At 38.0% G+C, this 14,088-nt stretch overlaps 1 protein-coding gene and 1 non-coding gene across 9 annotated transcripts in view; both read left to right on the top strand.

Annotated features, from left to right (window-relative positions):
• The window catches only part of CASK (calcium/calmodulin dependent serine protein kinase), a 403,174-nt gene that overhangs the window by 338,627 nt on the left and 50,459 nt on the right, over positions 1 to 14,088 (top strand). For all 8 annotated transcript variants that reach the window (XM_030933848.1, XM_030933849.1, XM_030933847.1 and 5 more), the window contains exons 14-15: positions 1,898 to 2,086; positions 8,882 to 8,960. In XM_030933848.1, the coding sequence (XP_030789708.1) occupies positions 1,898 to 2,086; positions 8,882 to 8,960 (268 nt within the window). The remainder of the gene's footprint in view (positions 1 to 1,897; positions 2,087 to 8,881; positions 8,961 to 14,088) is intronic.
• Positions 7,722 to 7,828, top strand: LOC115898862. Its single transcript, XR_004058520.1, has one exon. It is a non-coding gene; the product is annotated as a U6 spliceosomal RNA (small nuclear RNA).

Genomic DNA, 14,088 nt, shown 5'->3' with positions numbered 1-14,088 from the left:
ACCTCATGATCCGCCCGTCTCGGCCTCCCAAAGTGCTGGGATTACATACTTGAGCCACCACGCCCAGCCTGGAGCCCTACTTTCAAACTATGTATTGCTTAGTGCCCCTTGGTGCTCCTCACCCAAATCCCAGTTTAGACCAGTCTTCTGAGATTGTGAAAATATCAGCCATTTCCATTAGAAACCCAACTGTGTATAATAGTCAAGGCATATTCTTTACTGGTGACAAATCAGCATTATCTTCTTTATGATTTTACCAGATTGTTAACCTTTTTTTTGCCTCGTATGCATGCCTTTAAAATTAAAATAGCCAAGTCATGACTTTTTTAAGCCTTTTAATAAAATAACTTAATTTCAGATGCTATGAGTTATATTTTTAAAGCAATTTTAATTGCATTTCATTATATGCAGATATCTCATTACCACACAGATCACAAATTAAAATAGAACCAAATTTATAGTTAGCACACAAGAAAATATAATCTGTGTAAAGCTCCAGACATTCTGATAGCTATAGATTCTCTTTGAAATAGAAATGTTCAAATATTTATGCTTATTAAAAAGGGTTTATTATGATGGCACAAAAGGTGTGGTCAGTAAAAGGACATTCTTTTTTAGGGAAACAAGGGACATTTTATTATCGAAGTTCACCAAGCTGACAAATAGAGATGTCAGTACAAAGAAATCACTTTCTCTTTGTTAATAGGCTTTGCAAAAAGAAGTCATAATAAGGCCGGGCGCGGTGGCTCAAGCCTGTAATCCCAGCACTTTGGGAGGCCGAGACGGGCGGATCACGAGGTCAGGAGATCGAGACCATCCTGGCTAACACGGTGAAACCCCGTCTCTACTAAAAAATACAAAAAACTAGCCGGGCGAGGTGGCGGGCGCCTGTAGTCCCAGCTACTCGGGAGGTTGAGGCAGGAGAATGGCGTGAAACCGGGAGGCGGAGCTTGCAGTGAGCTGAGATCCGGCCATTGCACTCCAGCCCCGGGCGACAGAGCCAGACTCTGTCTCAAAAAAAAAAAAAAAAAAGTCATAATAATAATTCTCAACTTATTTTTTATTTAAACAAGTGCTCCAAAAAATATAATGAACAAAACAATTGAACATGTTTAGAGTTTGAGTTCCATATCATATGTGATATTTTGGAAGATTACATTTTTAAGGTACATCTGTATATATATTTTTTCTTTTTCTAAATCATATGCTATAAATTATTTTCATCCTTTGAGTTATATAAAAGTGTCATTGTAAATGCTTTGATGAAATATATTTGCTCAATACTCCAATTATTGCACCATTTCTTTTTAAATTTGTTTCAATTCCAAGCCCCAGCACAAATTTGCCAACTCTATTTATAGATGATTCTTTTGGCTAAATTATTTGAAATTGTACCGTCTGCTTTCATTTGAACAAGTTGGTTGATAACACTTCTGACCCAGATAGTCATTAAACACATCTCTTCATTGATTCACTCATTTATTCACTCATGTTTTAAAAAATCTATTTATCATGATTATTTGTCACAAAGAAATTGAGATATAGTTGTCTGTCGATATTACACACTTTATGTTCTCTTTAGATGAGTGATGCCTTTGAGAGGAAAAGAATGAGATATGTTTATATAATAAATTTGTCAGCCCCATGTCTACAAAAAAACTTTTAAGAATTAGCCGGGTGTGGTGGCATGCACCTGTGGTCCCAGCTACACAGAACGCTGCAGAGGAAGGATCGCTTGAGCCCAGGAGATGAAGCCTGCAGTGAGCTGAGATCTCACCACTGCACTCCACCTTGGGTGACAGAGTGAGATCCTGTCTCAAAATAAATAAATAACTAAAAATAAATTTCTGCTCAAATAGTAATGTTATTAATATTTTTTTTCTTCGTAAAACACTAGGCCTTACTTCAGACTCACGACGTAGTGGCACATGAAGTTTACAGTGATGAAGCATTGAGGGTCACACCTCCTCCCACCTCTCCCTATTTAAATGGTGATTCTCCAGAAAGTGCTAACGGAGACATGGATATGGAGAATGTGACCAGAGTTCGGCTGGTACAGTTCCAAAAGAACACAGATGAACCAATGGTAAGTAGGAAAAGAAAGTTTTCAATACTCTCATAAAATCCCAGCATGAGTTAGATCAGCTAACTTCAACCTATGCTACTAGGAGTTGGGGAGGGAAGGAAGACATGAATAGTTTTAAAGAAATGTTTCCAGATCTTCAGTTCCCCCCTGCCCTTCTTTTCTAGAATTGTTCTGCCTGACACTATGTCTTAGGCATGCTGATTCTCTTTCTCACCTCTCCTTTCACAATTGCCCCTCAACCGAAAAAAGGGGAACATATTGTAACATTCCTCTGGGGCAGCAAAGAAAGGGACAATTTGACATATTTGTATTGGTATTGAGAAAGTGAATGCCTAGTAACATTGTAAAAATCATCCTTTTATAAATCTTATAGTTTTCAGATCTTTTGCCTTCAACAAAATTAGATGAAGATTAATTCATGGGGCATTCGAAGAATTGAGTAACATTGCTGAAATGAAATTTCTTCCATTCCCACCTACCCACTTAATATGAATCAGTTTACTCAGTGCTTGGGAGTAGAGCTGGAATAGAATTGATGCTGAACCTTGCCTCATCATTCTCATAGAATTCTCGTAGACTGAGAAGATCAAGAAAAGGCTCCTTGATGTTAACTGAACAGAGCAAGGGGAGTGAGGGGAAGCAGGGGGATACCATTCAGGCAAACCAAATAGCACATGTGTAAACCTGGTAAAGGCTCTTATCATAGTTTCCCAATGGAAAGAAGGCACCATGGCTGAACTGCAGACAGCAAGGTGAGTGGCTGGAACAGAATCATACAAGTGTTGGAACACATGGTAAGGGTTCTGTTCATTATCTTGAAAACAATGGGAGGCTATTGAAGACTTTCAAGCAGGGGGATAATATCAGATTTTCGTTTTAAAAGTATCACTCTAAAGAATGGATGAGAGGGGTCAAGAGTGGATGTACAGAAACCAGTTAAGAGGCTGTTACTGCAGTAGCACAGGGCAGATATGATGGAACTCTGAACTTGAGGGATGGATGTCAAGATGGAAAGAAGTGAACACATTTAAGAAATAATGAAAGAGTAAGTAAAATCAGTAAGCCTTAACAATGGATTGACAATGGGACTGAGGGAGAAGCAAGGATCAAGGACAGCCCTTAAACAAATTACCTACTTCTAAAAGTTGCCTTTTAGATTAAGGGAAAAGTTATAAAGCAGTGATTCTATGACCACGATTTTTGGAGAGCCCTCAGCTTAGACATTTCTTGTCCTAATTCTCATTTAGTAATCTTTGCCAATTATACAGTATTATCTTGCAGCACATGGAGGGCATGCAGATCACCTCACCCCTTCTGGTACTATCCAGGCAGCTCTTTGGCTTAAGAGAGCATAGGCTACAGCAGGTTTTGGGTGTCTTGGGCAAATCACTTCATGTCAGTGGGCCTCAGCTGGCTCATCTCTTAAAGCATAGTTGACTAAATGAATGATCCCCAAGATCCCACCTAGCTCTGAAAGTCTGTTTCAAAAAAAAAAGAAAAGAAAAGAAACAGACTGAATAAAAGCATAAAACTACATCCCTGAGTTACTTTTCAGAAAGCATAAAATGGTCTTGAGTCTCCCCTAAAAGTCTCCTTTCAAAAGCTCTTCTGCCTTTAGTGATCCCAGTGAAGATGTATATTTCTTCTCCTTTTGATGGGTTTCCATGAAAACAGGAATTATTTTATGTGAAATATAAAATATATATTTTCAATAATAGAGTATAAATCTCTAATACACTTAATACAACTTTATTTGCTTTCTTAGTTGTCTTATTCAAAGCATTATGTTACTGTGCAGGATATTCCTACGTGATCTATTTTGTTTTTCAGACCCTCTACAATGTGTCCATTCCCCAAGGGTGATATACTCCTGTTACACACCTCTGTTTTCCCATTTGTAGCATCATACTCATAATTATTTTTTTTATTGATTGGGATTCCCATAGTTGCAAGTGACAAAAACCAAGCTTGAACTAGCTTACAAAATCGTGGAAAGGCTTATATAAACAGGGAAAGGCCAGGAGTATAACCTTCCTAATATCCCCCCTCAAGCTGGTAGGTTCAGGTGTAGGCACCTAACCCACGCTATGCCAATCCCTTCCCTAGAATTTGTTAACTTGGGAACAGAGAGAACATGAATCAGCTCCTCTCTACAGAGAAATATTTGGGACCTACAGAATAGTAAATGTTAACTACAGTTGGTTTGGGGTGAACTTCCTCTGGCCATGAGAGACCCTTTTTGTCTCATTTGCTGCTGTACCTAGCAAAGTGCTTGCCTCATAGTAAGTTCACATTAATGTTAGTTGAATGAATACATAAATCTATTAGTTTCAAGGGTGGAACCTCTATTGTACTATCATTTCCCTTATGAAATTAGATTTGACTTATACACTAATTTACAACATTTTTCCGGGAACACTTCTCTTAGTAGCCATACAAGCTGATTGAATGTACAAGTTGGAAATGAAACTTGAATATTACAATTGAATCTTAGGACTGGAAACATTTTGATAAACCAGTTTTTCACATTGCTCGCCTACCACTTCTGAAAACTGCAAAATAGGAACCATGCAAAGTTATAGTTTGTGGAATGGTACAAATTAAGTTTAGAGTATAAAGTCTCAGATATTTTTATCAAGCTTTCCGACAGAGTTATTCTCTAGTGAAAAATAAAAGACACAGTCCCTACCCTTAACTGTCTCAAATTCAAGGCCACTTTCCAGCAAGGGAGCCTGTTAAAAAGTACAGATTTCTGGGCTGCATTCCAGGCCTCCTGAGCTTACATCTAAGGAGTGGGTTTAAGAGTCAGCATTATTTAAAATTTCCCTGTGTGATTCTTAGGATTAACCAGATCTAGTGTAAAAAATATGTTTATGAATGCTTGTTTTTTTTAATAGTGGATTATCAGAAAACAAAAAGTGATCTACTCTGTAGAATAGTATTCTGGCATTAAATGTGACTGTAGAACTTTCATTTGTGGCCAAGATAGAGTAACTGGGACCAGATTTATCCTCTCATTTGAAACAACCCAACATATAAAAAACAAAATCTCATGAAAGAACAGTTTTCAAGACAGTAGACATCAGGCAACTAAGGACAGTGGTCTCTTATGAGACAGGAAACAAGGTGACCCATATGAATGCCTCACCATGCTGCCTTCAGAGAGTTTCCAGGCCATAGCACAGGGAGGGGAACTAAGGCAGAGTAGGCAGACTCCCTGAATTGAGGGGACAGAGCTGTGGGTCTGGGGAGACCAAAGCAACTAGAGTTCATAGGACAGAGTACTGAAGAGGAGAGAGCTGCACACAGAGAGAACCTCAGATCTGTAGAGGATCTCCCTCAAGTATTCAGCAGAGTATCGATCATTGCATGTCTAATAGGAAACTCCCCAACACTGAGAAACTCCCCAACACTCTCCACTTTGAATGGAGGAAAAAAACATCCGAAAGGATTGGAAGGAACAGCACCTGACACTACCTGTTCCCACCAGTCAGACTAGAAAAATTTCTAATTCATGGCTCATTGTGTAGAGTGCTCAGGGAAATCTTATCTCTGTCCTGAGAAGTAATTAGCCACAAACTGACAACTGCTCCAAACCTGCCTAATGGATCATGAAAGCAAGACCTAAAGGATCAAACTATGTCCGAGTAACTGATCTAAGTCTCAGAACAAAACACAAGAATATTTTTAGGAATACAAAAACATCAAGTATGCAACAAATTTACAATGTCTGACATCTAATCAAAGATTACTAGGCATGTAAAAAGACCAGAAAGTGTGACCTATAATATGGAGAATAATCAATCAAAAATGACATAGAACTGATAGATAATAGAATTAGCAGGAAAATACACTATGGGATTAATGGCAGATTAGACATTTCAGAAGAGATTAGTGAACTCAAAGACAGAGCAATAAAAACTATCCAAAAGGAAATACAGCAAGAAAAAGAATTTTTAAAGATTAAAAGAGCATGGCTGAGCTGTGGGACAACTTCAGTCAGCCTCATACATGGTTAATTGGAGTTCATGAAGAAGAGAGAGAGGAAAAGAAAGAAGAAATGTTTGAAGAAATAATGACTGAAAACATTCCAAACTTGATGAAAACTATAAACCCACAGATCCAAACACCATGGTAAACCTCAAGCACAAGAAACGTGAAGAAAACAATACCAAGGTGCATCATAATCAGACAGCTTAGAACCTATGACAAAGAGAAAATCTGAGAAACAGAGCAAAAAAAGAAAGAAAGAAAAGAAACTGGGAGACTGAGGTAGGAGAATCGCTTGAGGCTGGTAGGCAGAGGTTGGAGTGAGCCAAGACATCGTGCCACCGCACTCCAGCCTGGACGACATAGCGAGACTCCATCTCAAAAAAAAAGAAAAAAGAAACAAATTTTACACAAAGAGGAACAAACATAAGGATGACATCAGTGTCTTATCAGAAGCAGTACAAACAAGAACAGTGTCATAAAGTACTAAAAACAAACATTTCTCCACTTAGAATTCTAAACCAAGCAAAGGTATCTTTCAAGAACAAAGGCAAAATAAAAATGTCGTCAGACATACCAAAGCTGAAAGAATTCAGCCAACCCACACTGGAAGACCCACAGTATATTTAGGACATTCTTCAGGCAGAAGGAAAATGATAACAGATTAAAATCTGAGTCTACAAAAAGGGAATAAAGAGCACTGGAAATGATAGCTACGTGGGTAAATCTATAAGTTCTTTTTCTTATTACTTCAATCTCTTATAATTGGCAATTTAAACAAAAACAGCAATGTGTTTTAGAGTTTATAGTATATGGAAAAATAAAATATATGACAACAGTAGCACAAAGCAGGATACCACTAAAGCAGTACTTAGGGAGAAATATGTACCATTAAACACCTATATTAGAAAAGCAGAAACATCTCAAATCAATGACTTCAGCTTATACCTTAAAAGTAACTAGGGCAAAAAGGAGTAAATTAAACCCAAAATGAGTAGAAGAGAAGAAATAATAAAGATCAAAGTGGAAATTAATGAAATAGAAAACAGAAAGCAATAGAGTATCAATAAAACAAAAATACTTTTTCTTTGGAAAGATCAGACTGATCAGGAAAAATGACTATACAATTGGGGGAAAAAACATGAATTACCAATATCAGGCATGAGAGAAGGGGCATCACTATAGAGTCTACAGATACAAAAAAGATGATAAGGAAATAAACAGATTTGTGCCAATAAATTCAACAACTTAGATAAAATGGAAAAATTCCCTGGGAGACAGAAACTACTACAGCTCTTTTAAGAAGGAATAAACTGAATTGCCCAATACTATTTGAAAATTGAATTTGTAGTTAAAAACTATTCCTCAAAGAAAACTCCAGGTCAAGATGGCTTCACTGATAAATTCTATCAAACATACAATAGAGAAATAATACCAATTCTATACAAACTCTTTCCAAAACATTGAAAAAGAAGGAATTTTTCCCGGCTCATTCTAAAAAGCCAGCATTACCCTGATACCAAAACCAGGTAAGACATTACAAAGAAAGAAAACTATAGACTAGTATCCCTCATGAATGTAGATGTAAAAATTCTAAACAAAATCTTAGCACAGCAAATCCAACAATATATGAAAAGGTTAATATGTGCTTACTTCAGCAGCACATATTCTAAAATATAAACAGTAAAGAAAATATTTTTATGGCCTCTGTATAAGGTTGACATACGAATGCATGAAGTGTTCCAGATCTTAAAAATATATATGTTATGATCAAATGGTGATTAACCCAGGAATACAGCTTCACTTATAATAGCCCAAACCAGAAAACAATTCAGTGGGTGAATAGATAAACTGATACGTCCATACAATGGAATACCACTCAGCAAGAATAAAGAACAAACTACTGATACACGCAATAGCATGGTGGAATCTCAAAATAATTATGCTGAGAGAAAAAAGCAACAAAAAAGAGTTCATAATGTATGATTTCATTTATGTACAGTGCAAACAAATCTGTAGTCAGCAAAAGTTGACTGTATCAGCATTTGACTGGTGGACAACTATATTATCAGCTTTTTGATTGTCATATTAGTAGTTGCTTAGGGATGTGGTGGGGAGGGTATGGAGGGATGGGAGAATATTATCAACAAGCATGAGGAAGCTTTTGGGAATGATAGATATATCACTATCCTGATTGTGGCCATAGTTTCATACATATGTCAAACTTATCAAATTGTACACTTTAAATATGTGTATGTCAATAATATATCAATAAAAACTGTTTTTAAAAATAATAGGCAACATTAAAAATAGAGCAACAGGGAAAATAATCATAATTAGAAGATTTAAAAGCACTATCGGCCAGGCATGGTGACTCACATCTGTTAATACCAGCACTTTGGGAGGCCAAAGCAGGTGGATCACTTGAGGTCGGCAGTTTGAAACCAGCCTGGCCAACATAGTGAACCATGTCTTTCCTTACCCTCATCTCTACTAAAAATACAAAAACTAGCTTGGCATGGTGGCAGGCACCTTTAATCCCAGCTACTCAGGAGGTTGAAGCAGAAGAATCACTTGAACCCTGGAGGTAGAGGTAGCAGTAAGCTGCAGTCGTGCCACTGCGTGTGACAGAATGAGACTCTGTCTCAAAAAAAAAGAAAAGAAAATAGTGTGTTAAAAGCATTATATAAAATGTATGTATTCTATTATAGCCTACCGCAAAATCATAAATATTAAGAGAAGTACTATCGTAGTAATTCTGCTTTTACTGAACTTTGTATTTATTTTATTTTTTTTTTTTTACAGGGAATCACTTTAAAAATGAATGAACTAAATCATTGTATTGTTGCAAGAATTATGCATGGGGGCATGATTCACAGGCAAGGTAAGTTTCATATATATTTCTTTCTTTGCCTTCCTTAATTTTTTTTTCCCTGTAGCCTAGTGAAGAAAATGTTTTTGTTTGTTTGGTTTGGTTTTGAGATGGGGTCTCACTATGTTGCCCAGACTGACCTTGAGCTCCTAAGTGCAAGCAGTCCTCCCATCTCAGCTTTCCACAGGTGCATGTCATCACACCCAGCTAAGAAAGTATAAAGGATACATATAAAGGATCTTTTAAAATCATCTTTGATTTTAATCATTATTGGCCTCCATTGTTTCTTATTTATCTGCACATGCTCCAGCATGTAGATAATGAAGGGACAGTATATTAGAGTTCTGTTAGCCAGAGCATCTCTGTATCACTGTTAGATTACAACTTATGGGGACCACGGGAGATAAAGCAAATTATTACACTGGGCCTCAAGATGTAGGAGAGACATCTGTTCTAGAGTACAAGATATATGTAAATAAATAACCATTTAAGAACTGTTATCTCATTCATTTAGGAATTAGATATGCTATTTATAAATTAGGACATCATAGAGTTAAATAATATAAAAATTAAATGGTAAGAGATGTCAAATCAATGATTAAATTATTAATACCTGCCATAGTGAGTGCAGTCATTCTGTAGAAAGAATTCACTAAGAACTGGAATAGACAAAGAATGATGTGGGGTTTTTTCTTTCGGAGACAAAGTCTAGCTCAGTCACCCAGGCTGTGCAATGGCACAATCTTGGCCCACTGCAACCTCTCCTCCCGGGCTCAAGCAATCCTCCTACCTCAACCTCCTGAGTAGCTGGGACCACAGGCGCACACCACCATGCCCGGCTAACTTGATATTTTTGTAGAAATGGGGTTTTACCATGTTGCCCAGTCTGGTCTCCAATTCTTGAACCCAAGCAATCCGCCTGCCTCCTCCCAAAGTGCTGGGATTATAGGCATGAGCTACCCTGCCCAGCTCGAACAATGATTTTTTAAGAAGGTGCATCTTCAGTTAACTCTCAAGGATGGGCAGGGTTTGGACGTGTGGATTTAGGCTTTTCTTTGAAAGGACTGAGTTATATGTACTAGTATTTAGAGGATGTTCCAAAAATGATTCTTCTGGCAGACACTCTGTCTTTGAGATAGGGTTATTTTTGTACTTAACACCTCTTTCCTTACCCCCGGAGAGCAAGAAGTAACACTCTAAGCATTTTAGTGCCTTATTCTCCTCTTGAGGATAAGAGGAGACCACTGTGTACGCAACATGATGTCTGGCATCATTGCTGCTTTCGGAGGAATCTTTATAGGCGTAGAGAGTGTACAGCACTCCCACAGGAGGATATGTGATTTTAGATTCCAGTATGTATTTTTTGTTTGCTATTTTTAATAATTTTTTATATGTTTAGTAAAACCACAGCATCATTATTTCTTTTTTTTTTCTTTTCTTTTTTGTTTTTTATTATACTTTAAGTTCTGGGGTACATGTGTACAACGTGCAGGTTTGATACATAGGTATACATGTGCCATGTTGGTTTGCTGTACCCATCAACTCATCATTTACATTAGGTATTTCTCCTAATGCTCTCCCTCCCCCAGTCCCCCACCCCACAACAGGTGTGTGATGTTCCCCACCCTGTGTCCAAGTGATTTCACTGTTCAGTTCCCACCTATGAGTGAGAACATGCGGTGTTTGGTTTTCTGTCCTTGTGATAGTTGGCTGAGAATGATGGTTTCCAGCTTCATCCATGTCCCTGCAAAGGACATGAACTCATCCCTTTTTTATGGCTGCATAGTATTCCATGGTGTATATGTGCCACATTTTCTTAATCCAGTCTATCATTGATAGACATTTGGGTTGGTTCCAAGTCTTTGCTATTGTGAATAATGCCACAATAAGCATACGTGTGCATGTGTCTTTATAGTAGCATGATTTATAATCCTTTGGGTATATACACAGTAATGGGATTGCTGGGTCAAATGGTAATTCTAGTTCTAGATCCTTGAGGAATCGCCACACTGTCTTCCACAATGGTTGAACCAATTTACACTCCCACCAACAGTGTAAAAGTGTTGCTATTTCTCCACATCCTCTCCAGCATCTGTTGTTTCCTGACTTTTTAATGATTGCCATTCTAACTGGTGTGAGATAGTATCTCATTGTGGTTTTGATTTGCATTTCTCTGATGATCAGTGATGATGAGCATTTTTTCATGTGTCTGTTGGCTGCATAGATGTCTTCTTTTGAGAAGTGTCTGTTCAAATCCTTTGCCCACTTTTGGAGGGAGTTGTTTGTTTTTTCTTGTAAATTTGTTTGAGTTCTTTGTAGGTTCTGGATATTAGCCCTTTGTCAGATGGTAGATTGCAAAAATTTTCTCCCATTCTGTAGGTTGCCTGTTCACTCTGATGGTAGTTTCCTTTGCCATGCAGAAATTCTTCAGTTTAATTAGATCCCATTTGCTTATTTTGGCTTTTGTTGCCATTGCTTTTGATGTTTTAGTCATAAAGTCCTTGCCTATCCCTAGGTCCTGAATGGTATTGCCTAGGCTTTCTTCCAGGGGTTTTAGGTCTAACATTTAAGTTTTTAATCCATCTTGAATTAATTTTTATATAAGGTATAAGGAAGGGATCCAGTTTCAGCTTTCTACATGTGGCTAGCCAGTTTTCCCAGCACCATTTATTAAACAGGGAATCCTTTCCCCATTTCTTGTTTTTGTCAGGTTTGTCAAAGATCAGATGGTTGGATATGTGTGGTATTATTTCTGAGGGCTCTGTTCTTTTTCCATTGGTCTATATCTCTGTTTTGATACGAGTACCATGCTGTTTTGGTTACCGTAGCCTTGTAGTATAGTTTGAAGTCAGGTAGTGTGGTGCCTCCAGCTTTGTTCTTTTGGCTTAGGATTGTCTTGGCAATACAGGCTCTTTTTTGGTTCCATATGAACTTTAAAGTAGTTTTTTCCAATTCTGTGAAGAAAGTCATTGGTAGCTTGATGGGGATGGCATTGAATCTATAAATTACTTTGGGCAGTATGGCCATTTTCACGATATTGATTCTTCCTATCCATGAGCATGGAATATTCTTCCATTCGTTTGTGTCCTCTTTTATTTCGTTGAGCAGTGGTTTGTAGTTCTCCTTGAAGAGGTCCTTCACATCCCTTGTAAGTTGGATTCCTAGGTATTTTATTCTCTTTGAAGCTATTGTGAATGGGAGTTCACCCATGATTTGGCTCTCTGTTTGTCTGTTATTGGTGTATAGGAATGCTTGTGATTTTTGCACATCGACTTTGTATCCTGACACTTTGCTGAAGTTGCTTATCAGCTTAAGGAGATTTGGGGCTGAGACGATGGGGTTTTCTAAATATACAATCATGTCATCTACAAACAAGGACCATTTGACTTCCTCTTTTCCTAAATGAATACCCTTTATTTCTTTCTCCTGCCTGATTGCCCTGGCCAGAACTTCCAACACTATGTTGAATAGGAATGGTGAGAGAGGGCATCCCTGTCTTGTGCCAGTTTTCAAAGGGAATGCTTCAGTTTTTGCCCATTCAGTATGATATTGGCTGTGGGTTTGTCATAAATAGCTTATTATTTTGAGATACATTCCATCAATACCTAACTTATTGATAGTTTTTAGTATGAATGGCCATTGAATTTTGTCAAAGGCCTTTTCTTCATCTACTGAGATAATCAAGTGGTTTTTGTCTTTGGTTCCGTTTATATGATGGATTACGTTTATTGATTTGCATATGTTGAACCAGCCTTGCATCCCAGGGATGAAGCTGACTTGATCGTGGTGGATAAGCTTTTTGATGTGCTGCTGGTGCTGGATTTGGTTTGCCAGTATTTTATTGAGGATTTTTGCATCGATGTTCATCAAGGATATTGGTCTAAAATTCTCTTTTTTTGTTGTGTCTCTGCCAGGCTTTGGTATCAGGATGATGTTGGTCTCATAAAATGAGTTAGAGAGTATTCCCTCTTTTTCTATTGATTGGAATAGTTTCAGAAGGAATGGTACCAGCTCCTCTTTATACCTCTGGTAGAATTCGGCCGTGAATCCGTCTGGTCCTGGACTTTTTTTGGTTGATAAGCTATTAATTATTGCCTCAATTTCTTTTTTTTTTTTTTTTTTTTTTTTTGAGACGGAGTCTCGCTCTGTCGCCCAGGCTGGAGTGCAGTGGCCAGAACTCAGCTCACTGCAAGCTCTGCCTCCCGGGTTTACACCATTCTCCTGCCTCAGCCTCCGGGCAGCTGGGACTACAGGCGCCCGCCACAGCGCCCGGCTAGTTTTTTTTTTTTTTGTATTTTTTTAGTAGAGACGGGGTTTCACCGTGTTAGCCAGGATGGTCTCGATCTCCTGACCTCGTGATCCGCCCGTCTCGGCCTCCCAAAGTGCTGGGATTACAGGCTTGAGCCACCGCGCCCGGCTTATTGCCTCAATCTCACAGCCAACATATTGGTCTTTTCAGAGATTCACCTTCTTCCTGGTTTAGTCTTGGGAGAGTGTAGGTGTCCAGGAATTTATCCATTTTTTCTAGATTTTCTAGTTTCTTTGAATAGAGGTGTTTATAGTATTCTCTGATGGTAGTTTGTATTTCTGTGGGATCGGTGGTGATATCTCCTTTATCATTTTTTATTGCGTCTATTTGATTCTTCTCTCTTTTCTTCTTTATTAGTCTTGCTAGCAGTCTATCAGTTTTGTTGGTCTTTTCAAAAAACCAGCTCCTGGATTCATTGATTTTTTTTGAAGGGTTTTTTGTGTCTCTATCTCTTTCAGTTCTGCTCTGATCTTAGTTATTTCTTGTTTTCTGCTAGCTTTTGAGTTTGTTTGCTCTTGCTTCTCTAGTTCTTTTAATTGTGATGTTAGGGTGTCGATTTTAGATCTTTCCTGCTTTCTCTTATGGGCATTTAGTGCTATAAATTTCCCTCTACACACTGCTTTAAATGTGTCCCAGAGATTCTGGTATGTTGTATCTTTGTTCTCATTGGTTTCAAAGGACATCTTTATTTCTGCCTTAATTTTGTTATTTACCCGGTAGTCATTCAGGAGCAAGTTGTTCAATTTACATGTAGTTGTGCGGTTTTGAGTGAGTTTCTTAATCCTGAGTTCTAATTGATTGCACTCTGGTCTGAGAGACAGTTTGTTGTGA

The sequence above is a fragment of the Rhinopithecus roxellana genome, chromosome 7 (assembly GCF_007565055.1).
Source record: "Rhinopithecus roxellana isolate Shanxi Qingling chromosome 7, ASM756505v1, whole genome shotgun sequence".
NCBI classification, from domain to species: domain Eukaryota; kingdom Metazoa; phylum Chordata; class Mammalia; order Primates; family Cercopithecidae; genus Rhinopithecus; species Rhinopithecus roxellana.
The sequence above is the reverse complement of the archived record's forward strand: the minus strand, read 5'-3'. Positions and strand labels throughout refer to the sequence as shown.